Below are 27,104 nucleotides of genomic sequence, written 5' to 3' on the forward strand. Positions count from 1 at the left end.
CACTCACTCTGTGTCAAGTTCTCTGCTAAGTACTTCACGTGATGTGTCCATTATCCTCCTAACAAATCTGATTTATTTCAGAGATATTAATACCCCATTTGACAGATGAGCAAACTGATACTCTGAGAGCATGCCCAACACTCCAGAGATGGTGAGTGGCAGGGCTGGCTTCAAACCCAGGCGGGTCAGCCTGTTTCTCAGCCCCACGTTTCCCTTGCTGCCGGTCGCCCAGGGAACACCTGGGGTCATAACTGTCTGAGGTCTTAACTGTCTCCCCAGGTGAGCACACATACCCTCTCCTCCTGGCAGAGGACCGGCGCCTTGGCAAAGAAGAGCCTGTCCTTCAGAGAGGACCAGCTCTCCAAGCTCTGGGGCCTGGTACCCATCCTCGACCCAAATCCATTCACTTCTGCCACAGCCACTGCAGCCCTACATGCCCTGTGCCACCAAGGGCTCTGCCACTCACCCAACCACCCTTGCCCGTGGACTGAGGTAGGGCAGGCATCCAGTCAAGACAGCATCTTTCACTTTTTCCGTTTTTTTTTATTAATCACATGTTACAAAACAACCATCATTCTTTAAATGCCCAAGCACCCAGCTGGTCCTCTCCCAAAATCACCCCCTCCTCAGCCTCCCCTCTCCAGCCTGCTCTCTCTCTTCCCCTGCCCTAGCCCAGGGACAGAGTGCTGGAAAGAGGCTGGGGCAGAGCTGGAAGAAGGAAGGTGTAGCACTGGACAGAAGTTATCATTTGGGTTGGGGAAGACATAAGGAAGGCTAGGTTCTCAGAGACTCTTTTTAGTACCAAATATCCGGCCCCATTCCCCGCCCTCTTCTTCAAATCATATCCAGTAGCCCAGTTCCTCTTTGACCTTCCCCGCAACCAAATTACTTGGCCCTTAGCCCATCCTTATCCCTCCAGCATCTCGCCACATCCATCCCTGGGCCCAACCCATCCCGAGCCTCCCTCTGGTGGGGACTCATGGAGTTCCATGGAGCTCCCAAGGATGAAGTACACAGAGACCCCTGGGAAGGCTCACTAAGGACTTGAACCTTGCAGAGGCGAGGCAGGTGCAGACTGGGGAATAGTGTGGTGGTGGTGGTGGTGGTGGAGAGGCGTTTCTAGGCCCACGGTCTCTAAGGTCCCCTTTCCCCAACATCCCCCCGAGAATTCCAGAAGAAGGTTTTCAACTCCCCCGGACAGGGCTCTCCAGCTTCACGCTCCTGGCTGCTTCTCCAATCAGCTCCCAGAAACTCCCAAACTCCAGTTTGGAGTCGTTACAGCTGCCCAAGTTGGCGATTTTCTCTTCGAGGCCGCAATTGCTCTGAGGGGAGGGAAGACACCACAGCTCAGGGAGGCAGCACCCTTTGATCCTCCTGCCGCACCCCTGCCCAGGGGCAGGAGGCGGGCCCTGTGCCTACCTGGCACTGGCAGTTGGGAAGGGCTGGGGTTGCTAGTGCCAGGGGCCGTGTGGGTGGGGCCTTGGAGACCCGGAGGGGAAGTCAGGGCGCTGCCTGGGGCCGGGCCGCTCCCTCAGCTCCCTCAGTACCGGCATGAGGTGGGGCAGCTGCTGGCTGACCAGGTCCCGTAGCTCGGCGGGGGTCAGCGTCTCCTTGCCACCCTCCACAGAGTACTGGTGGAAGTTCTTGATGAGGGTCTCAATGGCCCTCTCCACGTCACTGAATTCCTGGGCATCCTGAGGGCAGGGGACATCACCCATGTCAGGGAGGCTCCGTCCACCCTAGGACACCCTACTGCCCCAAGGCTCTCAAGGCCAATAGGGCAGAAGAAAGCTGGGAGGCACAGAGGCTCCCACCCACTCCAGACCCCGGCATCCAACCCCCTTCCCCCCACTGGCCCCTGCCCTGCCTGAGCCACAAGTTGGGCAAGGCTTCCTCCCCGTCACCCCCTAGCCCCCACCCAGGGCAGGTCCCAGCATGCGGCAGACTCTCTCTTCCCAGGAGGGTTCCTTGTGTATCACCCCTGTGGGTATGAGAGAAGAGTCTGGGTCTCCCGAGCAAGGTCTAGAGTGCGGGGCAAGGACAAGGCGAGGGGACACAGACCCTCAGGGTCGGGGAGTGGAGCATGGGAACAGAAAGTCCAGGCACGAATGGGCCCACCTCAGCATTGGCTGACCGACACTGCCCCATGGTGACCGGTGTGCTCGTCCCGGTGAGAGCGCTGTTGTCCCACAGCAGGCCTCAGAGGAGCCGCTGGCTCATGATCTGCCTGGAAGGAGGAAGACTGAGGGCAGGGGATGGCTCAGCATATCTTTCTCAACTGTCCCCTCTGGCTGTACCCTCAATATTCTGTTCCTTGCTCAGGGGGTCGGAGCCAACTCCACACAAGGCCTGGCTCCTGTGAAGGATCCAGGAGCTGAGATCACAGCCCCCAGACCCCCTATTCAGAGGGAATCCCTTGGGCCTCACCTTAGATCAATCTTCCCAGTTCTTCCCACCATTCTCCTCTGCTACACACACACATACACACACACACACACACACACACATCATCATCATCATCATCATCATTGTCCAGGACCTGGCCCCCTGCCCTTCTCCTGGCAGTCCAGGGTAGAATAGGCTACTTGTGTCCTCTGGACAGGGGCAGCCCTTTGGGTGAAAAGGCCTATGTCTCCTTACCTGCTGGCGGCTGCTGGGACCGGACACTAGGAGTCAGCTCACCTGAGCTCAGCTCTTATACTTGGGGGCAGGGAGGGAAGGCAGAGGGCTGGGCCTCATCCCTAAGCCACCCCTGCTATTGCAGCAGCCTGGGCTGTGAGCCAGCCCTGTCGGCCCCACCCCCCATTGGCCAGAGCCCCGAGAGCCTGCCCACTCTGCCATTGGAGGGAACCCTTGAAGGCTGGGGCTGCGTGGCCTCTGGCCCCAGACCAGCAAGCAGAGCCAAGGCAAGAGAAAGGGAAGGGGAAGTTGGGGAAGGCAGAAGGGGGCCTTGGCAAGACTGTGGGGTCGAGCCTGGGAAGAAAGGCCTAGAGGAATTGCAGGGCAGGGAAGTGGAGGGACTTTGAGTCAACATCAGGAAAGAAGGAAAAGCAGAGACTGATCAAGGCAGGGCTTGTGGTCCGGAGACATGTGAGTTGAGAGAGGTCCCCAGAGACCTCTCTGTCCTTTGATGTCTCTCTCTCTCTCTCTCTCTCACACACACACACACACACACACACTCACTCACTCACATTCCTCCCACCAGGGCCAATTTGGGCAGTGACACCAAGTCTGCAGTCCCCATGGCCAACGGGTGAGGAAGGAGCCAGAGAAGGGCAGCCTGGCAGAGGGGCCACACTGAGTGTTGTCCTGGCCCCCTTGGGGCCCCCCTCAGCCAGCAGGCACAGCATGTGTGAGCCAGCATGTGTGAGGCCCAGGTGAATGACCTGGCTGTTGACGACCTCTCCAAACTGGTTGGGCTGCCTACTCCTCCCTCCCCCAGAACCCCATGCCTTCCTGAACCCAACTCCCCCAATCCAGTGCGGGGGATGACATCCCAGGAAGCCTCGGCACACCCCAAGGGACCTCCTCACCTGACGGGGAGATGACGGGGAGAGGGAAGGGAGAGCAGCAGCAGGGGAGTTAGTGTGGGCCGAGGCAAGGATGAGGCGGGACCCAGAGCTGAAGTGTGTCTCCCAGTGCCCCTCCCTGGGTCTCCTCCTAGGCCTCCCCTGTACTTCTGGCCTCAGTCGAGTGCATCTAAAAGTGTCTCTCCATGAAAGAGCCCTCCCTAGGGTACCCCACTCTGTGTTCCTCTGAGAGCTCTCAGTCTGGGGACCTCTCTGAGGGTCTCTCAATCTGAGGGCTTCTCCAGGAGTGCCTCAACCAGGGGTCCCTCTGAAGAGTTTCTCGTCAAGAGTCTCTCCTAGGGTCTCTGGTTTGGGGGAAGCCCCCTGTGAGGCCCACTCTGGAATGTCTCAGCCAAATGGCCCCTCAGTGCCAGCCTAGGGGTCCTTCTGAGGTCTCTCAGTCTGAGGGCACTTAGATGGAAGGTCTCAACCTGGGAACCCTCCTTGGTGTGCGGTGGGGAGGTTGTCTCAGCCTGAAGGTTCCTCAGGAGGAATGGCTGTCCCAGAGGGACACCAGGCAGCGGCAGTGACAGCTGCGGGGCGGCGGTGCCTGCTGGGCTGCCCCACCCCTGCCCCCTCTGGTGGCGGGCAGTGCAAACCACAAGCCCCTCGAGCCAAGAAGGGTGGGGAGAGGGGCGCCCATCCCCCAGTCTTCGTACCAGAACCTTGTGTCCATTCTTGTGCTTCACCCCTGCTATGGAGGGAGGGAGGAGAAGAGGGCCCAGGGGTCCCACACCACCCATCCGGAGAGGATCCCAGTTCATCACAGAGGCTCTGGAATTTCAACCCAGTTCCACCTCTTCTTGTCTGCGAACTTCTCTAAAATCTGTTTCCTCATCTTCAATACAGAACTTAAAAACAGTACCTTTCCTCAAAGGGCTGTGAGAATCAACTCACAAAGATACCGCAGGAAAAGTGTTTAGTACTGTGCCTGGCACACAGCAAGTCCTCAACACAAGTTCACTGCTACCATTATCGTCCAATGACACAAACCCCGGGTAAAAGAAAAGTGTGAACTGAGACCATGCCCCTGGGCCCCAGGAGGCACCTGGTGGAGTAAGAGTCACTTTGCCTGCCCCAGATGTCTGTTCTCTTCCTGTCATATACCCATTCATCAACCATTTGTTTATTTTATTTATTTATTTATTTTGAGAGAGAGAGAGAGAGAGAGAGAGAGAGAGAGAGAGAGAGAACCCCAAGCAGACCACACTGTCAGCACAGACCCTGATGCAGGGCTCAAATACGCAAACCATGGGATCATGACCTGAGCCGAAGTCAAGAGTCAGACGCTCGACTGACAGAGCCACCCAGGAGCCCCTCCTCAACCGTTAATTTATTGAGCACCTCCCCGGTACAAGACCTGGTGCTCGATGCTGCAGAATGATATTCAGAGATGAGTAACATCCCTGGTCTACAAAGAGCTCAAAATTTTTGGACCCACTCTCAGACCACCTCCTCTCAAGAGAAGAAAGCAGGGTAGGGTGGGAACAAGAAACATTTGTGTTTCAAGGAGGAAGCTATACTGGGGGGAGTGGGGTTTTGCCTGGCCAGCCTGGCCCTATCCTGGCCGGGGGCTTCACTTCTTCCGGACCTCCAGGGCCTTCTCCTTCCGGATCTCCTTGGCCAGCTCCCCTATCAGTCTCCAGTACTCATGGAACTTGAGCTCGGAGTCCTGATTCACATCCAAGCTCTCCATCTTCTCATCTAAGGAGTCCACATCCTGAGGAGACGTCAACAGGAAACGTGGGGTTAGAAAAGAGAGTTCCTGAGATAGGGAGAGAGGAAAGAACGGCTAATGTCCATTCTCTTCATCTAGGACCTGCCCCAGGCGTCAGGACGAGGCTGCAGCCCCGGAACGGTGCCGCCAGGGTGTCTGGCAGTCACTAACCTCTCCAAACTGGTTAGGCTCCAAGGGCAGCAGCAGAGGGAGGTAGAGGACCTGACTTGTAGTGTTTGCCAGCATGCAAATACTCCCACCGTGGCCGATTGTGAACCACAACCATGAAGTCACCGAACACAGAGCTGGGAAGAGGTGCACACAATGAACTGTTGCCTACAGGTAAGATGGGCTCCGGCACACCACGGCACTTGGGATTTGCTCAAGGATGCTCAGGGAACCCATGCAGGCCATCCTCAGAGCCTTCTCAGGCCACCTTCTTCCTTCACAGAAAGCTAGGGAAATTCACAGTCCTAAGCCACTCATTTGTATAACGCTAATGTAGTCTCATTCTTTCCAGGTTGGTTATTAGCCTGGTGGATCAGGCGAATGGCAAAGACATGGGGTATCTGGTTTTCTGCAGGGTCTTTGACAAAGCCTCTCATGACAGGCCTGTGACATCAAAGGATACTGTAAACTGAGCCCATGATCAAAGGGTCTGTTGCTAGATGAACGATCACAACCAAAACATAAGCTGTTGAACAATGGATCAATGTCAAACTGGAGAAGGGCACCACGGGCAGAGCCCAATACTCAGTATTTTAATCAATGTGTGAATGAAGGCAGAGAAGTCTTACCAAATCTACAGAAGGCACGAAGCTAAAGCTCATTCATAGAAAAGCTAAGAAAGACCTTTCAAAAAGCCACATTCATGCTTAATCGTAAAATACTTACAAGCATTACCAGTGGAAGGCAAGATGCCCAGTGTCACATTATATTGGGAGGGGAAAAAACATACAATTAATCAAGAGAAAGAAATGAAAGGTATAAGTACTAGGAAAGAAAAGGAAAATTCACCTCTTGTTATATTAGCAATTATATAATTGCTAATTATAAAAGGAAAAACCAAAAGAGTGATAACAGCTAGCATTTCAACAGTTGTAAGCACTTAATAGTGCCGACTGTTCCAAGCCTTATGCTAAACATTTTACATGCCTTATTCCATTTATTTTTTTTTATTTTTATTTTTTAAATATGGAATGCTTCACAAATTTGCGTATTATCCTTGCACAGGGGCCATGCTAATCTTCTCTGTATTGTTCCAATTTTAGTATATGTTGTGCCGAAGCAAGCACAATGCCTTACTCCATTTAATCTTCATGATCTGCTAAAATGAAAGGGACCTTGTCCATCTTGTTCACCATTGTAACCCAAAGCCTACGACAGCATCAGGACAGGACATAATAGGTGCTCAATAAATATTGACCGAATAAATGCAAGACCAATGCAATGAGGAAGGTATTATTATGAGTCCATTTCACAGATAAGAAATTAAGGCTCATGGGGCATCTGACTGGCTCAGTCAGTTAAGTGTCGACTTCGGCTCGGGTCATGATCTCACAGTTTGTGGGTTCGAGCCCTATGTCTGGCTCCGTGCTAACAGTTCAGAGCCAGGAGCCTGCTCTTGATTCTGTGTTTCCCTCTCTCTCTCTCTGCCCCTCCCCTGCTGATGCTCTGTCTGTCTCTCTCTCTCAAAAATAAATAAACATTAAAATAAAATTTTTAATTAAGAAAAATAAATTAAGGCTCAGAAAGATTAAATAACCAAGGATGACAAGCTAGAATCTGCATTTGAACCTAGATTGTCTGACTTAAAGCTTATGCTCTTATTCACTACTCTCTATTTCTTTCCCCTTTTTAAAAAACTATTAGAGGGGTGCCTGGGTGGATCAGTCGGTTGAATGTCTGACTTCAGCTCAGGTCATGATCTTGCGGTTTATGAGTTCGAGCCCCGCGTCGGGCTCTCTGCTGTCAGCACAAACCCCGCTTTGGATCCTCTGTCTCCCTCCCCCTTTGCACCTCCCCTGTTTGTACTCTATCTCTCTCTAAAAACTAAATAAACATATAAAATTTAGAAAAAGAAAATCTCTTTAATGAAAGAAATAAACAAGCGGTTCACAGAATAAGGATTATGCGTATCTGTCAAAAATATTCTTTAATATTCCATCTCACTCAGAATTTTAAAAGTATAAATCAGAACGAGATATCATTTTCACAGATTAGCAAAAATTAAAAGTCTGATAAGACCCAATTTAGGCAAGGACGTGAGTAAACAGGCATTCGCATGCACTGGTGGCCTTGAAGCCTGATGACAACCTTGCTGGGAGGCAAACTGGAAATAACTATAAAAAAGAAAAACAAACATGCCTTTTGACCTAATATTTCTACTGGCGGACATTTACCCTATAGATATTTTCCCTCAAGTACGTAAAGATATATAAACAAGGATGTTTGCAAAAGAGAAAAAATGGACACAAGAAATGTCCATCAACAGAAAATTCGCCACATAAATTTGTGTTAGTCTACATACCATTACGTACAGTGCATCATTTTCTTCAAATGGGAAATATCCTTTATGCACTGTTACATTTTAAAAAGGCATTTGTAGGGGCGCCTGGGTGGCGCAGTCGGTTAAGCGTCCGACTTCAGCCAGGTCACGATCTCGCGGTCCGTGAGTTCGAGCCCCGCGTCGGGCTCTGGGCTGATGGCTCGGAGCCTGGAGCCTGTTTCCGATTCTGTGTCTCCCTCTCTCTCTGCCCCTCCCCCGTTCATGTTCTGTCTCTCTCTGTCCCAAAAATTAAAAAAAAAAAAAAAAAAAAAAACGTTGAAAAAAAAAAATAAAAAGGCATTTGTAGAACAGTAGGTAAGATGTTATTTATTCATTTACTCACTCAACAAAAATTCTTACTTTTTTACAATTTCACTCACTCGATATTTTGCCGAGCACCTACCAGAAGTCAGACACTGCTCTAAGTGCTGGAGATAAAACAGTGAGCAGATTCCTTTCCTTCATGGGACGCACACCCTTGGTAAATGTAAGTATGTGATGGAAGTCAGGTTGTGATAGGTGTGTTCTGGAAGAAAATAAAAGAGGGTAAAGGAATAAAGCACAAGGGAGGTGGTCTTTGCCCCCAGAAGTGAGGGGAGGCCATGATGGGGATTTGCCATTTGAGCAGAAATCTGGGTTCAGCGAAGAATAAGCCTGGCAAATGCCTGAGGAATGAGCATTTGGGGCCAGGAGAGCCCAGAGTATAAATAACCTTTGCTGCTTTTGATTTTTGCAGAGATGGAAGGCATAGCTGGAGGGGGTTACAGAGTCAAGAAAGGGTGTTTTTTCTTTTTTTAAGATGGGAGATATTACAATATATTGGAAAACTGATCAGAACAATCTGGTAGAGAGGGAGAATTGAGGATGCGAGAGAGAGGAGGAACCGAAAAAGTAGAGATTTTAGCTGGTGAGGAGGAATGGAGTCCAGCAGCATAGGAGGGCTTGGCCTCAGGGGCAGAGACAGATGCTTCAGGGAGCAGGAAGGAAGGCAGGGTACATGCTGACCTTTGGTAGACTTGGGAGGCAGTACATAGAAGTTTCCTGATGGCTGTTATTTGTCTGAGAACATTTCTCAGTGAGAGGGAGACTGTGGAAAGAGGGACTGGAGTTTGAGGAGGGAGGAAAAGTTGTGAAATTACCATCTGAAAGAGCTGCTCAATGAACCAACTGGGGAAATGTAGCAGAATTGGCAGGCTGTGCCAAGGGTTCCCTTGGAGTTTGCGGTCACAGATTTAAAGACAGACAAGTCAACATTGTGTGTCAACTATGCTTCAATTTAAAAAATAATACTAATAGGGGCACCTGGGTGGCTCAATCTGTTGAGCATCTGATTTGGGCTCAGGTCACAATCTCGCCGTTGGAGAGTTCGAGCCCCACGTCAGGCTCTATGCTGACAGCTTGGAGCCTGGAGCCTGGAGCCTGCTTCTGATTCTGTGTCTCGCTCTCTCTCTGCCCCTGACCCGCTCATGCTCTGTCTCTGTCTCTCTCAAAAATAAACATTAAAATTCTTTTTAATTTTTTAAATAATATTAGTAAAAATGATAGAGTCTGACAAGTAGCATGGCAACATCTTCTTATCCAGCCAGATTCAGCTACACAAAAGTGCAGACACAGAATGGTAGGCAGACTGGTGGATTGATTGATTTTTTTTTTTTTTTCTTTCCTCTGAGAGTGGAAACTTTGCTTTATTTTGGATCTGAGAAATGGTAGATTTGACCATCAAGCTAATGAACATGAAATACTGGACTTAACCTGGGTTGGGATTCTGCCAAAAACCAGGACAGAGAGGAACAGAATCAAGGGTGGGCCGTGACCGGGGGACTGGTTTCCATGCTAAGCCTTACAGCCCAGCTGAGTGAGGAGGGACTGCGGACATGAGGGACATGTGGAAGGACAGGTGACATGGCCCGAAGACTGAAGGTCCTGGTGGAGTCCAGGAAGGGCTGGAGTGGAGGAACAGAACTGGAACAGCAGGAGGTGATGCTCTGAGAAAGGAGACCGAGATTTGGGAGGTGGGGCATTATTCTGGTAATGACAAGATCTGAAGCAACAACAGAGAGGGCTGCTCAGAAGCAGGATGGAGTCTTTGGAAGCAAGGAGTTGAAGTCCCTGAAAGGCCCAGGTGTTGCATGAATGGTCTGTGTGCACACTGCAAAAGCAGCGATGGGAAGAAAAACATCAAGGCAGGAGCTGCAGAGTTATAAGGGATTCAGGAAGGAGTGGGGCAGGTGGCACAGGAGCTTCCCAGAAGCTGCACGTCTTAGGAAGAGGAAGAAACTGAGATCTGGAAGCAGTCACCAAAAGCAAAGAGGTCACTTCCTGCATTTCCAGGCCCAAGGGGAGTTGGGTTTGGAGGAAAAACCAGTCAGTATTTGACACGGCTCTGGGGAACACTGCACCTTGAGTGGTGTCTCATTTCCTGAGAGAAGAGAAAGGGAAGGAGCCCAGAAGTCTAAGAATGTAGGGGATTTTGCAGATGATGGACTGAGTCTCCAAAACTTGCTTGTGATTTTGCTTTTTTATCCATATTCACACCCTCCTACGTGCCTGTGAATTCTCAGCAGGGACGAAACAGAAACTGTTAACAGACTGGGATGATGAGGCAACTCAGAGTGGATGAAATTTAAATCCCTACTCTGTCCAGTGAGTAGGAGAGAAGGAATGACCTTACCAGGCACATTATTGAGGGGATTCCCAGAGGGGGTGAGAAGCAATCATGGATTACTTACAGGTCTCTCCTACTCTGAGATCTATCTCTGCATGAATTTGACTGTGTTTTTATTGTTCACAAACCCCTTTCTACATACAGCTGAGTCTCAATTTCCAAATACGTGAAGTGAGGAATTTGGACTGTTTTGTCTTGGCCTCCTTCCAGCTCTGATGGTCTGTAACTCTCCTGGAAGCCACCTCTGGGTCCACCCCTGTGTTGGGGAAATGAGACCAGAAAGGCACAGAGCATACTCGAGAACCCAACAGCATTGTCTGATGGGAACACAAAGCCCAATGACACACTTGCACTCACACTGACACAGTGTTACCTAGTTACACACACACACACACACACGCGCACACACACACACACACACACCCCAGAATCCTTTACACATGTGGTCACCCACACCCTTGTCCACCAAATACCTGGGGTCACACGATCAGGCCCAGAATATCACCCTGCCTCATATACCCGGCGCCTGGCAGCCACTGTCCCCCAAAGTCTCAGGCCCAGAGACCCCCACCTACCTTGAGCAAGTGAGGCAGCTGCTGAGTGACCAGTTCCTTAAACTCATTGATGCTGAGGCTGCCCTTGCGGCCCTCCTGCCCTGCAAAGGTGAAGAAGGTGGTGACCACTGTCTCGATGGCCGCCTCCAGCTCAGTCAGCGGCTCAGCTGCCATCGGGACCCTGGAGGACAGGGAAGAGAGAAAGGGAGAGTCAGACTAGGCCAGCCTGTCCCAGCCCACAGGGAACCTTCCCGGGCAGGTGGGAGGGGACAGGGATGGGGCCTGGGGCAGGGGACCAGGAAACAGCTCAGTGCAGGCAGAGGAAGAGGTGTGTGCTTCCAGAAACCCCATCCTCTCCAGGTCTGAGCTGGGTGGTCCTTTCCAAGTGTCTGTGTCCTAGAGCCCCCTCCGTGCTGGTCTCAAAGTCTCCAGACTCCTCTGTCTGAGAGGAGGCACTTTGGTCCCTAGGGTCCTGTCTCGGAGGTTCAGCCGGCCCCCAGGGGTCATGAGACCGCCTGTCTCCAAAGCTTGTTTATGCAGGGACCCGGCCCGCCCACATGCCCCGGGCTGTGTCGCGGGCGGGGTGGCCGGGGTCAGGCCTGCGGTCGGGCCGCGGGGACCCCGCCGGGCAGGGGCAGGCGGCGCAGGGCCGAGCCCGCCGCTCCCCCTAGCGAGGACGGCGGCCGGGCGCCCCCAAACCCTCCCGCACCCCGGTCCGAGCTGGCTCGGGGAGGGGCCCGCGAGCCCCACGACAGAGAGGCGCCCGACCCCCCAGGGTGGGGACCCGGGACTCACCGCGGCGGGGGGAGGCGGCAGCGCCCCAGCCCAGCCCGGAGGTGTCCGCTTCTGCCCGGATCCCGGAGGGAGGAGACCGCCCAGGCCCGCCTCCCGCCGCCGCCCCCACCCCCACCCCCTGAACTCGGGCGGGGTCCCGGGGTCCCCCAGCCCACCCGGCCCACGCGCGCGCCCCGGGACCCCTACCGTCCCACCACCACCCCCCCCCCCCCCCACCACCACCACGTCCACTCTGGAGCTGAGAGACCCCACAGAGAGCCCCTCCGGAGGGGAGGATCCTGAACAGGACCCTACAGCCCCAGACCCCCAAGAGGCTCCCACGGAGGCGGGGCGGGGTGGGGCGGGGGTCGGGCGGAGACCTCCGTGCAGGAGGCCCCGGACTGAAATCTGTCAGCGGGGAGTCAGACTAAAAGTCCCAGGATTAAATGATTCACGGAGGGTTAGGGCCCCTCGCTGAGACCCCCTCGGCGGGATCCTCCCCTGTGCTGCCCGTGCTGCACGCAGTGGTGGTGAGAGGCCTCTCCGTGACCCTCCCAGGACCTTTCCCACCTCCCTGGGGCCCAGGAGCCGGGGGAGGCGCCCGCGGCTGGAAAAGAGGACACAGGGCGGCCTGTTCCAGCCCTGGAGACAGAGGGCGCCTCTGTCCACTCCTGGCCCCTCGCCCCAGCGGGGTGTCTGTCTGTGAAGGGGTGGAGCTGGCGGGGAGGGGGGCCTCGGGGGAGGGACCGAACACAGGTCTCCCCACACAGCTCTGGTAGCCACATTTGCAGACTGGTCTGTCTGTCCAGAACCTGCTCCCACCTCAGGTCAAGGCTGACAGTGAGTATCTGCTCCCTCTGCACTGGGTCCCTGCTGTGGCCAGCTTGGGGGGAAAAGGGGACTTCAGCAGAGGTCCTGAACAGCAACAGTATTGGGGCAACAGCATTGTAGGGGCAACAGCATTGGGGTGCACTGAGGGTGCGGGAGGGGCTCCTGGACAGCAGTTTGGGATTTGGGGGAGACAGGGTTTGGACAGTAGCACAGGGAAGCCAGTCAAGTTCAGAGGGAGGTCTGTGGTGGTCCTCAGGGAAGGAGGAAGCTTCCAGGAGATCAAGTTCTCCTACTAGCGCCCTCAGAGTTTCCCCGGATCTCCCAGGACCTGTGGAGGGGACCCAGCTCCCACTTTGCTTCCAGGAGGCTCAGAAAGCAAATGGGACTGCTGTTTCTGCCCCCACCCCCACCGGCACCCAGCCTTGCCAAGAGCCCGGGTCCCAGAGAAGCCGCGGGGTAGGAGAGCATGGGCCGTGACGTATCAGGAGGAGAGGGCATTAGGGTACTCTACCCATTCCCAACTCTCCTTTCACATGACCCCCTCTGTCTCCTCCTCCTTCCTTGGCCCAGACTTCCAGACTCCTCTTTCCTTCAAGTCTTTCCCTTTGTCTTCCCGTCTGCCCACTCCCTGCCAAAGTCCTCTCCAAATGGCCCCTGCATAACATCCCAGGCTCCTCAAGGGCTCCAGGCAACCTCTAAGTGCCCCTCCTGGATGCGCCAATAACTGAGCCACGAACAGCCCTCCCACACACGCGCCCCTTATCCCCTCCATCAGCCCCAGCTTGGGTTCCATCTCCCCCATGTCTCTGTGACAACTGCTTCTCATGCCCAGAGTTCAGGTGACACTCACAAGGTCCCCATTGTAAAGCTGGAGTGTCATTCGATCAGGGCCCATTGTTTAGCCCCTTAGGCCTGAGGAAGGACAAGGACACCTGATCTGAGACACCTGAGCTGCCCCCTGAGGCTGTGGAGGGGCTGACCATCCTAAGGCCAAAAGAAAGAGGCCTCCTGGGTTGGCCCCCTCTCCTCGACAAACCCCTCCATTTTTTTCTTCCTTCTCTCCAGCCCCTTGAATTCAGAGGATGCACTCAGCCGTTTACTCCCAGCCCCCAACATTTACCAGCCCTATTCTGCCAGCTGTCACTGTCCTCACCTCATCCAGGCTGGGCCTAGGGGTGGGAGTAAATAGGCAGGAGCAGGGATGAAGCCCCAGATGTCTCCTCCCCGCTCCCTGGGAGCCCTGGCTCTGGGGAAACGTGTCCACATTCCTTCTCCCTTCCCACCATCACCCGATGGGAGGCCTGATTCTGCAGAGAAGGAAGAGAAACCAAACTAGAGGTCATGGAGATGCACCCCAGGGAAGCTGAAGTGACATGTTCAGGAGAGAGCAGAGTCGAAGGACCGAAAGAGGTCCCAGTCTGCTGATAGGAAACTCAGAGGCAGTGAGATCCCCCCTCCCCATGAAGCCTTGGGCCAGCCACGCGGGCCACCACTCTCTCCCGTCAGGCTGACTGAGGGCACCAGACGGACTCCTCCTTGTTAGGGGTAGGCAGCAGTCAAGGCCGTAGAGGGGGGTGCAGCCCACCACCCTCAACAGCAGAGCTTCAGGCATAGCAGGGTAAAAATAGAGCCAGAGGCAGCTTGGCAGAGTCCTGTGACCATCCCTGCCTGCCTGCCCCACCCTTCTCAGTGTCTGCCCAGGCAGCCAGGAACCACCAGAGTCCACCGCAGGCCTCTAGAGCCAGCCACGGCTGCTCTGTCTTCGTGCCCCAAACACTGACTACCTCTGGCTGGGATATGGACTGAGGGACACAGAGAGCAAGTCTAGATTCAGGTCTGTTAGGTTGCCATGTCATAAAATCTCAGTGAAAGATAAACTGTGGTGTGGCTCTGAGCTCGTGGCTATTTCAGGTGTGGGACCAGGGCTAGGCTGAGGGCTCCCCTCACCCTGACTCCAGATAGCCTGAAGCATGGTCCCTAACTTCCTTCTGTGGTGGGGGTGGGTAGGTGAGCTGCACAATGGGCTCAGAGCTGGAGACGGCGATGGAGACTCTCATCAACGTGTTCCACGCCCACTCGGGCAAGGAGGGAGACAAGTACAAGCTGAGCAAGAAGGAGCTAAAAGAGCTGCTGCAGACCGAGCTCTCTGGCTTCCTGGACGTAAGCAGAGTGGGGTACAGGGTGGAGTGGCTGAGGGGTGGAGGGACACCTCCCTTCCATCTTCCCAACACAGCCCAATTGTCTCCTTCCTCTCCCAGACTTCTCTCCTGGGTTTTTCCAGGCTTCCCTACCCCTCCAGGCTCAAGGCAAAAATCCCCTAACTTATTAATCACCTGTTAAGTGCTAGGACCTATGCAGATGCATCAATAACAAGGCTCACAGTCTAGAAGGGAAACACTGACACATGAAAGTAAACTATGAACACCAGGAAGTGAAATGTTCAGGAGAGAGCAGAGTTGGAGGACCAAAAGAGGCCCCCGTCCGCTGACAGGAGGCAACGAGATCCCCGTCCCCGTGAAGTCTTGGGCCAACCATTCAGGAAGTACTCAGAGCTTTAACAGAATTGCCAGAAAGGATTATGGGAAATAGTAACCTGACTGAAGTGGGCTCCTCCAAAGAGGTGGTACTTGAGCCACAGATTTCCACTGGAATATTATCAGGGCGAATGTAGCCATTTTAGGAGGTATCTGCATGAACAAAAGCATGGAAGAAAAAAGAATATGGAGCATGCTCAGTGGTTTTGACCTGAGTGAAGGGTGCAGAAGAGAAGGCTGCAAATGCTAACAGGGGCTTATATGGTAAAGAAGCCAGTAGAAAGTCAACCAGCTTTGAGATTTTATCAGGCCTGGGTTCCAATTCTGACTCTGGCAGCTTCTAGCTGTGTGACTTGGGAACATTCTTTAACTACCAAGTGTTAATTTGTTTCTTCTCTAGTGGGGGAATAATGAAACCTGCCTCATACTATTTGCGTTACAATTAGACAATGCTGGTAAAACTTGTTGCATCCTAGGCACCAAACCTATGGTAACTGATGTTGTTATTACTCTGCCTCATTAAGAAGCTTATTCTGTAGCCAACAGGAGGCCACAAGTGTGTTTTGAAGGGTGACTCAGAAGAATCCCATAATGAGATGTAGTTCTCCCTCTTGTTCATCTCTGCCTCCCTCTTCCCAATCAACCACCCCTCTTGCCCCTGATTCAGTACTATTCCCCACTCTATATACCTACCTCTCCATCTCCCCCCTCCACAGGCCCAGAAGGATGCAGACGCTGTGGACAAGGTGATGAAAGAGCTAGACGAGAATGGAGATGGGGAGGTGGACTTCCAAGAGTATGTGGTGCTGGTGGCTGCCCTCACAGTGGCCTGTAACAACTTTTTCTGGGAGAACAGTTGAGCAGACAGCCCCAGGGGGCAGCGCCCTTCCCCTCCCTCCTGCTTCCCCCTTACCCCATTTTTCCCTTCCTACTCTCCTACCCTTGTCCACCCTCCACCGAGGGCGCAAGAGTAGTGGGCCCGGCCTGCAACTCATCTTTAATTAAAGGCTCTTCTCTCGCCAGCTGCCGTGTGTCTCCTTTGCAGACTGGAAGTGAGTGAGAAAGTCAAGGTACCTCACTCCCAATTCACCTTATTTGGGAAGGGATCTTATTCGGAGAGAGGTCAAGGAAACATTACATCTTCCTAGCTGAGGATTGCTCAAGGCGTAGGAAGGCGGGCATTCAAGGTTCCAGCTGCAGATGTAGGAGACTTCAGCTTCTCAGCCAGAAAGCCAGAAGAATTTCCCTTCAATCTCCAAAGAATATCTACTGCGGACCTACCATATGCTAGGCATCCTGTAGGAACTGGGGACGTAGTAGTGAACAAAACAAACACGACCCTTACCCTCTCATAAGTAAAGTCCAGGATGCCACGCCATTAAACACATGCACGTAAATGCTAGGAATGAAAACGAAAGCATCCTGAAGCACGTATATGGAGAAAGGTTGAAGATGTGTTCATTCGCTCGTTCTTAAAACATTTATTTTTATTGGGGGGGGGGGGCGAGCTGGGGAGAGGGGCAGAGAGAAGGAGAGAATCCCAAGCAGGCTCCACGCTCAGCCCAGAGCCGGAAGCCGGCTGGATCCCACAGCACTGGGATCATGACCTGAGCTGATATCAAGAGTGCCAACTCAACTGGCTGAGTTACCCAGGCGTCCCAAACGTGCGAGTATTTACATTGCATCCCTGGGCATAAGAAAAATCCAACGCAGGTAGGTCTGCATCGAAATGCGGATGACTGACAGGTGGAGAGGGCGTGGGAGGGGGAGCTGGACGCAGACACCGCCGTGAGAACTAACGACGTTCCGGAAGAGACAAGAGCGCAGGGTACTGGTGCCTCCCCCCACCCCCACCCCGCTCTCCCGGCTCGCGGCAGCCCCCCCCCCCCCCAACAGGGAGGGAGATGGCAAATCCCACTAAACAGTTTTACAGGGTCTGCCTCGGCCAGGGTTGGGGCGCCGCAAGGAAACACAACCACCTTCGCCCGCGAGGCCGAACCTCCGCCAGCGGACCAGAACACAACCGCGCGGCCGCGGTCGTAAGGCCCTGACGATCCCCGACAGCAACCACTGGCCACGCCCCTCCGTGGGCGGAGCAGAGAGCACCTCGGCCACCGCTTGGCTAAGGACCTGTCTTCTCCCTAGGGCTCCGCCCCAATCCCCGCGCAGGCGTAGCGCAAATCTTCTGGCCCCCTAGCTGTGCGCGGATCCGGCGTCATACGTAATTGCGTCGACGCCATTTTAGCCGGTCCCACTCGGCTCTGGGCGTGGCGGCCATTTTGTTTTGGGCAGCGAGCGGGAGGCGGCGGCGGCGGCGGCTGTGGTGGCACAGACTCAAGGCAGGAAAGGGCTGGCCGGGCGAGCAGGCGGACCGGCCGACCAGACAGCCGCCCGGCTACAACGAGCTAACCTAGCGACCTACCGCTTACACCTCTGACCAACCGCCCACCCAGTCAGCTCAGGTTCGGCCGGACCCCGGCCCGCGCGCCGCAGGCGTGGTGGCAGCCCCGGGAGGCGCACTGGCGTCCGTTTCCTTCGGTGCGTTTCCGCGGCGGGGCGGCCCGGGAGGCCCCGGGGGGCGGGGCCTGGGCCGGCGGCCCTGACTGGGCGGTGAGGGGGCGTCGGAGCGTCGAGGCGGCCGCGGGTTCGGGAGCCCTTCCCTGCTCCCGCCGCCCGGCTCTCGCGAGGGCTCCCGCCGGGGTGTGGAGTCGGAAGCCGGTTTCCAGACGGCTTTGCCTGCGTCACGGTTCTCCGCGTTGGCTGCCCGTGAGGAGCGCCTGGCCAGCCCTCCCTCCCCGCCGCTGGCCGCGGACCTGGCCGCCGGCGATCGGGGTCGGCTCGGGGAGGGTGAGCAGCTCCCTGCAGCCCAGGTTGAGGAGGACTGTCCTGGATGCACTTGGTCCCCCCTCCGCTTGCCCAGCTTGGCGTGCGCCTGCCATCTTGGGGGTTTGGGAAGACCCTTTCCTGTGGCCTCGAGGTGTAGCGGTTGGCGGTAACCACGGCGTAGGCTTAAGCACCCGCTCTGCGTTTTGGTGGGCTCTTGCATAGCCGTTGATGCAGGCCTTTTCTTTTCATTCGCTGTTGGGCGAAGCCCTTGATGCCTGTAGAAATGAGGAGGTCCTTTTCCTGACTTGCTCATTCTGCCTATTGTCCTTTGTAGATTCTCGGGATTTGAAGATGGCTGCACAGTCAGCGCCGAAAGTTGTGCTAAAAAGCACCACCAAGATGTCTCTAAATGAGCGGTGAGGCAGCCAACAGCAACTTCAGCTCGTTCATAAGAAAACATTACTTAAATTGGCCCTGGGGTCCAAGGCACAAAAACCAATTTTAAACTAAATACCAACAGAAGGCTACAGACCTCTGTGTTTAGTTGCATCTTACGTGGTACACAAAACAAATTGGGCGGTTGTTTCAAAACCCCTTGTCAGTAGATTTTTATGTTAAGCTGTCTGAAATATTTCTCTGGTGGGCTGTATTTTAAGAAGACTCCTCACGCCCTCTCTCTCTTCACATTTTTTACGTTGATACAGGGGTGGTGCAGCTCGGTAGCATGGTACCGTGGCTGCACTAGGCTTGCTGCCCAGTCCGAGGCCGGCAGTGTTGTGTCTGGTCTGTAAGAGGCAGGTAGCAAGCTGTGGAATGTCCAAAGGCCCTCGAATGCCATTCTTGGGCCTTGTAAGAGGCACTTGCTTTGCTCCATTTCTCTTTCTTTCGATACTGCTTTTAGTTTGTTTTTGTGTTAGATTCCTTTACAGTTAAGTGTTGTTCTTTTTCGTTCCATTAAACTTACTTTGACAGGAATAATAGAAGAGTGTCTTCACAAGCTGTTCGGTGACTAAGTTAATCTTGATTTTCTCAGAAGCAATCGCTTGGAATCAGGAAAAGTAATCATTTAAGCCTAAGAGAAGTGAAGGTACTTAAAGCAGTTTCTGTCTCTGAGAGCTCTTTATTGACTGCCTTTGAGCAATGACTTTATTTTTTATTTTTTAATGTTTGTTATTTTCGAAATGGAGAGAGACAGAGCAAGTGGGAGGAGGGCCAGAGAGAAAGGGAGACCTAGAGTCTGAAGCAGGTTCCAGGCTCTGAGTTGTCAGCACAGAGCCCAACATGGGGCTCGAGCCCGCGAACTGTGAGATGGTGACCTGAGCTAAAGTCAGACCAATGATTTTATTAAGTTGATGTTAGATCACTAAAAGATTTAATTGATGTTTATTTTTGCCTTTTCCGAAGCATATGTGCTTCTTATATCTTAGGGTGTGATACACACTGATTCTCCATATTTACATGTTATTAAGTTACATATTTACATGTTATTCTCCATATTTACATATTACATGTTATTAAGAAAATATGTTACACTCCTGTGATTTATATGGGGGTGCTAATTCTGTGGTCTGTGAGGTGCTCTAGTCCTTCCTTAACATTTGTTCTTACAGTGCACCCTCAGGTTCCCCCAACATTTTGGCTTTGTTTGTCTTTGAAACCACATTTTCTGTCTTTTGTTGTCATCATATCTGCTTATTGCGTGTTTTTCATATCTTCCACCTCTCTAAAAGCCTGAGCCCTTGTTATCTTTTTTGATTGAATGTGCTGCACTTAGCTGCATTTCTAAGTTTCTGATTCTTGCAAGTTTGTGGAAGCAGAGGAGTCTTTAACCCACATCAGCCTTGATCTAAGTGTACCACTTTACTTAAAAGTTCGTGGGATCTGGAGCTCCTGGTCTAGCAAGCCATGAAAATGCCAATAAATGTTTTGTAATAAAGCTTTTATTTAAACATCCATTTTGTTCGACCTTGAAGCTTTACTAATATGCTGAAGAACAAACAGCCGATGCCAGTGAATATTCGGGCTTCGATGCAGCAACAACAGCAGCTAGCCAGTGCCAGAAACAGAAGACTGGCCCAGCAGATGGAGAATAGACCCTCTGTCCAGGCAGCATTAAAACTTAAGCAGGTGAGAGGATGAGTCTTAATGCTCCAGAAGCAGCTGGTGATCTCTGTCAGGCAGTCCACTGAGGCTGTCAGGACATGATGGATGATTGCAAGGTGGCTCAGGGCAAAAGCAGAAACTTCTCTGGAGGAAAGAGAAGTTCAGAGAATTCCCATTTTAGCAGGTACCAATAAGTAACTTCTTGTCTTTCTCTTTTAGGTAGTTTGCCATCAGTATGACCTGTTTCTATGTTATCAATGAGTATTGATCTCTTTTTTCCTGATCCTTTGGCCTTAAAGTAGATTTGCTGGATTTTACCACAAAGAAATTTTGGGTTTTGTAGCCTCCAGAACTGTGAGAGAATAAACATCTTTTGTTTGAAGCCAAAAAATAGAAAAAAAAATTTGATTTGTTTTAGATGATCTCAGAAAATCCTTTATTCCCTGTTAAATGAGTTACAAATTATGGAAATAACTTTTTTTTTTTCTCCTAGCACAGGAAGTCTGAACAGCCTTAATCAAACGTTTTCAGTGCTAAAATATAGAAAGAATAGGGTGGCCTTCATCTCCACAGCACCTAAAGTTTTGTCAGTAAAATAGAGTGAGAGCACTGAGTACTTAAAGAATAAGTGGGTTCTCTTTCAAGTTACCAGTAAGAGAGAATTCTGTTCAGACCTGAAATAAAACCTGCTCTTTATTATTCATAGACTTTATATGCGAGTCCGGAGAGTGGCTGTGGAAGGATATGTCCAAGCTGTGGCTGGGCGTCTGGAGGGCGATGCCATGCAACTGTAAGGACTTTAACTGGTAGCACTGCATGGCTGTGCATAAATTCAGCAGTTAAATATAACACCCTCCCACCCCCACCCTGAACTGTTGGGCTCACTGACCAAAAATAAACAAGGCCTTCTGCTTTAGCTGCCTTAAGCCTTGGGAGTTCTTCTATTTTGTCCCTGACTTAGGAAAGCCATAAAAAAAGGCACCACCATTTTCCAAGAGTAGGTATTATAAATTGCTGAAGATAAGGCCCTGACAGATCATTCCAGGAGACCTTTCAAGAAGCTTTTTTCTTTTTTTCTTTTCTTTCTTCTTTTTTCTGTTCTTTTTTTTTTTTGGTTAAGAGAGTGTATGTGAGCAGGGGAGAAAGGCTGCAGAGGGAGAGAGAATCTTAAGCAGACTTCACGTTCAGCGCGGAGCCAGATGCTGGGCTCGAACTGCCAGATTCTGAGCTCATGACCTGAGCCGAAATGAAATCAAGAGCTGGGCGCTCAACTGACTGAATGCCCCAAGAAGAAGCTTTAAATGTAGCTGTGCAGAAAGCAGCCTCTGGAGTAGAGCTGACCAATAGAACCTTACACAGTGATAGAAATATTCTTTATCTGCTGTCCAGTATGATAGCCTCTAGCCATGTGTGACTATTGAGTACTCAAAATGTGGCTGGTGTGACTGAGGAGCTTTCAAAATTTTATTTCCTTGTAACTGAAATAGCCACGTGTGGCTAGTGGCCACCTTAGCGTAGAGCACAGCTGTAGAGTGAAAACTAGGTGGTATAGTTGACATCCTTAAGCTTCCTGTCTGTTAGAGTCCAGTATTGGCTGGCAGCTAAGGATTAAGAAGGGAGGACTTGTAAGCACTGTGCATTCCCCACTAAAGCACAGATTTTGGGGGGAATATGCTCAGAATCACTGAACATAAGAGATTTGGAAAATGAATGAGGTCCTGACTTCCTAATTGTGTGCTGTCAGGGTGACACGACAGGCTCTTAAGGTCAGTTATGCCTAAATGCATAATGTTCGGAAACTGCCCCTTTGTTTAGCTTATTATCTTGTGCTAGAAAGCTAATAAAAAAAACCATTGGTAGTCATTTATGGGTGAAGCAGGAGGACATACAGAATTTATTTTCATTCCTATTGGCTAATGGTTTTGTGGGAAAACAGGTTTGCTGGGGCCTTGGTTGTGTTCAAGGCTACACAGTTACCTTTTCTTTTGAAGGATTTTTAACTTATTAAGATGTGGTCTTAATAGTTTTTCTTTGAGGGACAGATTATTGAATATCTCCATGTGCAGTATGTCCTTGTCCTCACATATGTCCTTTAGTTTCGTGATTATTGCTCACCTGTCTTAATTCCAACACAAATTTGGCTATCTCTCTGGAGATACAGTTGAGTTACATGTTTATTTTGAATTAAAAGTTACCGTATTGGCTTAATGGAGCTGTTTGCAAGGGTAGACGTGGAATTAATGGCTATTTAAGAAATGTAAGGAAAGGTTTGACTTTTTTGTGTTTATTTACATCTTAAGGTAAAAAGTGGATCGTCTGGAGATAGATACTCAGAGGAAAAATGGAACACACTGGCCTCTTTGACTGAAAAATCAAATCTTGTTTTTAAGTGACAAGAATTCAGATGAACTTGTAATTTAAATTTTTCCCAGAGTGTGATGAACTTCATTTGGTGTTTGAGTAAGCCTTTGAAGACAGTGGTAGTCCTTGGGCAAGTATGAATCCAGTCATATCATTGTCGACCTGTGGTTCAAAAACAGAATCCAGGATTTGAAATACAGAGTTCTTACTAAAACTTACGTTTCATGTAGTGGTGTATGGCTTCTGTAGCCAAACGAGTGAGGTAATTTGTGTTGATGCCAATTTCATGGGACCATACTCAAGCTTTCATAAAAGCTCTGGATCAGAATTCTTCTTTTCTACCATGTTCTGAGGCAGAGGCTAGTTTCTGGATTAGGTTCTTTATAGGACACCTACGGCAAGTTTATCTCCCTGCACACAGCCATCTCACTGCTTCTTTTTCTCTGCACTTTGAGTTGCTAGATGCCACTGGAATGCTTTTTTGATCTCAATCCCCCAACACCTTTTCTTCCAGAAGAGCTTAAAGCAGCGCCTGGGTAAGAGTAACATCCAGGCACGGTTAGGCCGACCCATAGGGACCCTGGCCAGGGGAGCAATCGGAGGACGAGGCCTGCCCATAATGCAGAGAGGCTTGCCCAGAGGAGGACTACGAGGGGGACGTGCCACCAGAACCCTGCTTAGGGGCGGGATGTCGCTCCGAGGTCAGTGCTGTGTACTTGAACATTGTCGGGCCCTACCCCTTCCCTTTTCTCTTGGGCTGCTTATGGACACATTTGTTTAACATCTTTAAGCCTGAATTTGTATTAATATAATTAATAACCTTTGAAGTCACGTATTTTTAATAGTGCTGCATGTCTTTTATCGATACCATTCCTTTTCTGATAATGTGCAATGGTGAGAGGCTATGACCTGCGTAACAACAGGTAATTCATGTCATCTCCATTCCATTTTGAAACACCCTGCTGCTGCTTAAATCGAAAGCACATTCAAGTTCTAGAAATAAGTCAAATCTAAGACATTTTTGGTCTGTTGGCCTGTATCTTAACTATCTTTGTTCCCAGTGAAACACGCTGTTCTATTTGATAAAAAAAGAGAGGATAAGTTGGTCCATAGCACTTAGCTACATGTTACATTTTGGGCACTGTTAACACTGTTCCCCATGTTGTTCTTGTCCCTTGTGAGAATGTATTGAGAGCAGGAACCATATTATTGATTTTTAAATCTACCTTAATGCTAGGCACATGTCTGATTATTCAGTAGATATTTATTGTATGTACTTACTAATTAACTTAACTCCCAGCTTCTTCCCAAAATGGGTTTGTGGTCAGACTTTGAATTGATTGAATAAAGAGCAGCTTGATCTATTCACACTTGGTGTGCAGCTTGCCACCCCCCCCCAACCTAAAAATTAACTGAATTAACTCTCATTTAACCTTCACCGCCTTCCTTTGGTTAGAGTCTACTTTGTCTCTCTTGGATTTACCTGCATATACATTGTATGCCTCCTCTCCAAGGTCAAAACCTGCTCCGAGGTGGACGAGCCGTAGCTCCCCGAATGGGCTTAAGAAGAGGTGGTGTTCGAGGTCGTGGAGGTCCTGGGAGAGGGGGCCTAGGGCGTGGAGCTATGGGTCGTGGCGGAATCGGTGGTAGAGGTTAGTCAGCTACCAACTTCAGAGAATAGCTCCCTTTTACTTCTCTCCCTTCAAAACTCAGAGCCACCTTTCTGCACAGCTTCAAGTCATAGGCAGGCTTATTTGTTTGTCTTGTTTTGTTTTTTGAAACTGGCTTACTTTCTAAACTCACATGCGGTAGTGCAAAAGTCTGTCATGGGTTGTCTAAGAACCAGTCAGGTACACGTCAGAGCCAGATCATATGCAGTCTTTTCCAGGTTCTTGCAAATTTAAATTGTATCGTTAAAATGACAAGATGGTCAGTTTGAGGTGTTGCCTTTCTCTGTCCTTCCCCCACCACCACACACCCCATCCCATAGCTCAAAACCCCACTTTGAGTCTAAGAATAAAGAAGAGGGAGATGTACAAAAATGAAAGAGTGGAAAAGGATGGTGAGATTGGAGCTGGGTATTGATGTTGAAGCCAAGTAAATTCAAGGTAAAGTTTGTGTCTGTGGGAAATCAGATGACTTTTTTGATCAAGGTAGAAAGCAAGAAGGTACCATGTCAGTTAACTGACTCTTGTTGATAATCTTACCTTTGAGACTTAGTGCTACTTGTCTTGTGACCTCATCATGACCCAGATTGGAAAGGCATTTAATGGTGTTGCTGTTGTTAATCCAGACCTCATGGGAGTTTTCTGATACAGAGCTTAGTGGAAAACTCTCAACAACACCTGTCTAGGGTGGGAGCAAATCTATTCCTGTAGCCCCTGTGTATATCTGCTTTGGTCCTTTTATAGTGTGTGGTGGGTCTTCCGTAATTGATGACCTTGAAGTTGCCAAAGGACAATAACTGTTAGCAAAGGAAATTTGATAGCCAAGGGCTTAGTTTCTTCTCGCCCATTATACGTTTGGCTCACTGAGTGAAGTACAAGCTCGTTTGGGTTTCAGGATGAAATAGCATGTTTCCAAATTATCTTGACCTGGTTTCTGACATCACAGGGGTGGGTGGGGGGTCTAAAGTAGCTTTTCAGAAAGCTGTGTATGTTTTGTTAAGTGGATTGAAACCACCTCTCAGATAACCATAACTGTTAGAAGGCAATTAGAATCTGAGATAGAAGTGGCTGGGACTACTATAAATATTTTTCCCCATCTTCTCACATTGTTCCTATGTCATCGTAACTCCTCAGTCTCCTGATGTGGGGTCAGCTCATTAGTTTCAGTAAGTTTGAGGAGAGTTGAGCTGATTTTCCAGAAAGCTCTCTAATAAGGCTTACCTTAAAAATTGTCTAGCCTTACACCTCCGTTTCTCTGTGCCCTTGTTACTTCTTCTCTGTCTTACTAAATGGGATTATCTATAATGTATTTTAATTAGTAAACTTCTAGTGGGCCTCACACTTTAGATAATTGCTTTGTTTTGGGAGAGATTAAGATTCTTTTGTCAGTTATTTTACCTTTGTCAATAGAATAAAAAGTCTTTAAATAGCATTTAGAGATGAGCATGTAAACAGGGATTCATTATGTGTGCTTTCCATGTGTTGCTTTCTACCCAATGTGTTTCCTGTTTTTCCAGATTTCTCCTCTTTGCCCTGCCCTTTCAGCCTTTCTCAGCTAGGCCCCACTGCTCTAAGGGGCATTTGCCATAGCACCCATTAAACCTACTTGTAACTGTTTTCTTTTTTTCCCCTTGGGCCAGGTCGGGGTATGATAGGTCGGGGAAGAGGGGGCTTTGGAGGCCGAGGCCGAGGCCGTGGACGAGGGAGAGGTGCCCTCACTCGCCCTGTGCTGACCAAGGAGCAGCTGGACAACCAGTTGGATGCGTACATGTCAAAAACAAAAGGACACCTGGATGCCGAGTTGGATGCTTATATGGCACAAACAGATCCAGAAACCAATGATTGAAACCTGCCCGCCCTCCTGTGAGAGACTCTTGTTCAGAAGTCACCACATCTGTAAATAACCTTGAAATAACAGATGGAGAAGACACCTGATTGATGCTGGAAGGACCTATCACAATAGGCTATGGACTTAACTTGCCACCAGTTTGTGCATTTTAGTGTGTTCCTTTTACTTTTTTGATACTGTGTTGTATGAAACCCTTTTTTCCTCTGACTTGGATTTTGTTTGGTTGTGTTTGGGTTGTTCCTCCACCCCCATCACTCTGACTTCTCTTTGAACATGAATGTGGTGGCCTTGTGGCTAGAACACTCTCTTCCTCCTCTGCCTCCCTTCACCTGTCCCTACGCTGTGACGTTCTAACATTTCATCTCTGTGTTCCCATGAAAAAGGCCTAGTAAGAGCCCATCAGTGTTCCTTCTTAATGCCTAGGTTTCTGTGAAACAATTCTGTTCTACATTTAATAGCCTCTTAAAAGTGTTGAGAAAATTTGGAGCTCAAAAATGCATTCTGCTACATTGATATTTTTAGCGTAATTAGGAACACCGACATAGCCGCAGGGCCACATAGGTTACACATGGTAGTGCCTCTGATTTGATTGAAGTTACTTCTGTGGGCATTGACACCATATAAGGAGTGTGCTGGGTTGGGTGTGTGCACTTTCTACCGTGGAATTAGATGTATAAACTTTCCTCTTTGTATCCTGTCCAAAGAGATACTTTTGGGTTCGCTTACACCTGCAATGGAGAGGAAATAGCCATTTGATTTGGCACATGCTTCAGAAAAGGAGATGGGATGCTGGCAGATCCCTTCTGGGAGGGCTCAGAAGGTACCCACGCTGAAAGGCTGTTATCCTTATGTTTATCCCAAACCAATCTTGGGCTTCTCCGTTCAGTGGCTTTGTTTGACCCTCTTTTTTATTTCCCTTGAAGGTTTAATTAAGTTCAACTATATTCTATCAACTGTTCCAGTTCTCCGTGGAATCTTGTATTTCTGGTTCGTCATAACAAGAAATTGTTCTCAAATCTAGCCAGGCCTACTACTATTATTGGACTCTTTGAAATGCTGTGGCCAGTATAACAATATTCTGCCCTGCCCCTTTGTGGAGTTGAGTC

General features: G+C 50.4%; 4 protein-coding genes and 1 non-coding gene across 14 annotated transcripts; 2 read left to right on the top strand and 3 right to left on the bottom strand.

Annotated features, from left to right (window-relative positions):
* Nucleotides 1-522: 522 nt before the first annotated feature.
* S100A14 (S100 calcium binding protein A14) lies at nt 523-2,659 on the bottom strand. Of its 2 annotated transcripts, XM_019431600.2 has the most exons (4): nt 2,641-2,659; nt 2,119-2,227; nt 1,548-1,694; nt 523-1,322 (listed from the first exon to the last, which is right to left on the bottom strand). In XM_019431600.2, the coding sequence occupies exons 2-4, from the start codon at nt 2,146-2,148 to the stop codon at nt 1,185-1,187; spliced, it is 315 nt and encodes a 104-aa protein (XP_019287145.1). In that variant the 5' UTR covers nt 2,149-2,227; nt 2,641-2,659; the 3' UTR covers nt 523-1,184. The 2 variants fall into 2 exon arrangements, with proteins under 2 accessions (XP_019287145.1, XP_019287144.1); XM_019431599.2 differs by lacking the exon at nt 2,641-2,659 and having other exon boundaries at nt 2,119-2,386.
* A 2,225-nt stretch (nt 2,660-4,884) lies between these two features.
* S100A13 (S100 calcium binding protein A13) lies at nt 4,885-11,932 on the bottom strand. The gene is made up of 3 exons (XM_019431367.2): nt 11,849-11,932; nt 11,075-11,234; nt 4,885-5,289 (listed from the first exon to the last, which is right to left on the bottom strand). The coding sequence occupies exons 2-3, from the start codon at nt 11,225-11,227 to the stop codon at nt 5,146-5,148; spliced, it is 297 nt and encodes a 98-aa protein (XP_019286912.1). The 5' UTR covers nt 11,228-11,234; nt 11,849-11,932; the 3' UTR covers nt 4,885-5,145.
* Nucleotides 6,475-6,579, bottom strand: LOC128778958 (U6 spliceosomal RNA). Its single transcript, XR_008424811.1, has one exon. It is a non-coding gene; the product is annotated as a U6 spliceosomal RNA (small nuclear RNA).
* A 606-nt stretch (nt 11,933-12,538) lies between the features above and the next one.
* On the top strand, nt 12,539-16,214 carry S100A1 (S100 calcium binding protein A1). The gene is made up of 3 exons (XM_019431368.2): nt 12,539-12,667; nt 14,666-14,818; nt 15,909-16,214. Exons 2-3 carry the CDS (start codon nt 14,678-14,680, stop codon nt 16,050-16,052), a joined length of 285 nt encoding a protein of 94 aa, XP_019286913.1. The 5' UTR covers nt 12,539-12,667; nt 14,666-14,677; the 3' UTR covers nt 16,053-16,214.
* A 1,229-nt stretch (nt 16,215-17,443) lies between these two features.
* On the top strand, nt 17,444-27,085 carry CHTOP (chromatin target of PRMT1). 9 transcript variants are annotated; one of them, XM_019431356.2, is made up of 7 exons: nt 17,450-17,730; nt 18,353-18,434; nt 19,992-20,145; nt 20,828-20,911; nt 22,997-23,183; nt 23,997-24,134; nt 25,790-27,085. In XM_019431356.2, exons 2-7 carry the CDS (start codon nt 18,370-18,372, stop codon nt 25,993-25,995), a joined length of 834 nt encoding a protein of 277 aa, XP_019286901.1. In that variant the 5' UTR covers nt 17,450-17,730; nt 18,353-18,369; the 3' UTR covers nt 25,996-27,085. The 9 variants fall into 9 exon arrangements, with proteins under 9 accessions (XP_019286910.1, XP_019286911.1, XP_019286901.1 ...); XM_019431359.2 differs by having other exon boundaries at nt 23,000-23,183; XM_019431358.2 differs by lacking the exon at nt 17,450-17,730 and adding an exon at nt 17,842-18,039.
* Nucleotides 27,086-27,104: the final 19 nt, after the last annotated feature.

Source organism: Panthera pardus, unplaced genomic scaffold, assembly GCF_024362965.1.
Source record: "Panthera pardus isolate Hobbes unplaced genomic scaffold, ASM2436296v1 HiC_scaffold_21, whole genome shotgun sequence".
Classification (NCBI taxonomy): domain Eukaryota; kingdom Metazoa; phylum Chordata; class Mammalia; order Carnivora; family Felidae; genus Panthera; species Panthera pardus.